Below are 1,285 nucleotides of genomic sequence, written 5' to 3'. Positions count from 1 at the left end.
GCTCAAGGAGTACTTAGCCTGTGAAGTGGTTACGTCACTGAACAGTAGTCATTAGAGCAGGCCCCTCTTGAATACCAGTGTTTAATTTGCCTGTTGCCTCGAAAGGGTTCGCGGTCGGAAACCGCGTTGAACGAAGCACAACGATATCATTAGTCAAGTTTGGTTCCATCCAAGCTTAGTCGACACTACGGGATGGTACGCAATGGTTCGTCGGAGGACGAAGCGTTCATCCGGGAAGAAGCCCGCTCGCGTTCGCGTGGCCGCATAGAGGAGCCGCGTGGCCGTCAAGCCCGCCACCAGATGGCGAACCCTTTCCGATCCCCACGACGTCAACAGCGCGTCCCGTTAACGAATGGCTGCCACAGCGAGGTGGCACCGTGTATACCACCTTGTACCAAGAACCACCGGCCATGTATCCTTCCGCCGCGCCGACCACAGCGGAAGATGCTGGTCCACTCGAGGGCGCCGACCAGCATGACGATGCTGAAACCGCTGGTCCGAACGTAACGGGTAGTTTCGCAAGCCCCATGGACGATGTGTACATGGGAAGTGACGCGGGTTACGACAGCGGTCAGGTATGGAACGCGCCAGCTCTCCCGAAAGCTCCGACCTTCAAGGGCTCGACGAAGGCAGAACAACGTGTTTTTATGCGCGAGTACCAGATGTACTTGTCGCAAATTAACGCGATGCAATGTGTCGGTTCACGTCCGTTTGCTATGCTTGTCAATGCGTGTATGGACCCGTTTTCCAAGCGGCGCATTGCCCTGTTCGATCTGAACAAGGATCACAATGCTGTTACGGAAGCAGAATGGATTGCGTGGTTCAACGCGGCGCTCGAAGAAGAACCCCAAGACTTGGACATTCTGAAGAAGCGCCTGGCGGCCGCCATCCGATTCGATACTGGACGCTGAGTCTCGTGTCGGTCGGATATTGAACGACCTCATGCGGTTGCTGGAACAAGACCACCAGGAATGGGTGCTAACTCAGGAGCCCAAAGTTGTGGTCGAAGTCATGGCGAAGGCTGTCAAGCCAGGAGCCCTCAAGACTGCTGTGCAAAAGCAGTTACAGGTGTCCAGAATAATATACGCTACACGGTAAAGCAAGACGACGAAGTGAGCAAGCGCATGAATATAAAAACATGTCGATCAAGCGACCGACTCTGAACGTCAGGCGCTGACTGCCGCAGAGGGAGTGTCAGTAGGTCCGGCTCCGACGTGGAAGGCCAAGATGTTGCGAGCCGACGACCACCGGCTCGTGCTTGTATCAGATCATGAGTCCAGAATGT

The 1,285-nt window shown here is 55.2% G+C and overlaps 1 protein-coding gene across 1 annotated transcript; it reads left to right on the top strand.

Annotated features, from left to right (window-relative positions):
• Window positions 1-527: 527 nt before the first annotated feature.
• On the top strand, window positions 528-911 carry H310_12523 (hypothetical protein; the record flags this gene model as incomplete). Its single annotated transcript, XM_008879592.1, has 1 exon — window positions 528-911. The coding sequence occupies one exon, from the start codon at window positions 528-530 to the stop codon at window positions 909-911; it is 384 nt and encodes a 127-aa protein (XP_008877814.1).
• Window positions 912-1,285: the final 374 nt, after the last annotated feature.

The sequence above is a fragment of the Aphanomyces invadans genome (assembly GCF_000520115.1).
Source record: "Aphanomyces invadans strain NJM9701 unplaced genomic scaffold supercont1.40, whole genome shotgun sequence".
Lineage (NCBI taxonomy): Eukaryota > Oomycota > Saprolegniomycetes > Saprolegniales > Verrucalvaceae > Aphanomyces > Aphanomyces invadans.
Note: the sequence above shows the minus strand (reverse complement) of the source record. Positions and strands in the feature narration are given on the sequence as shown.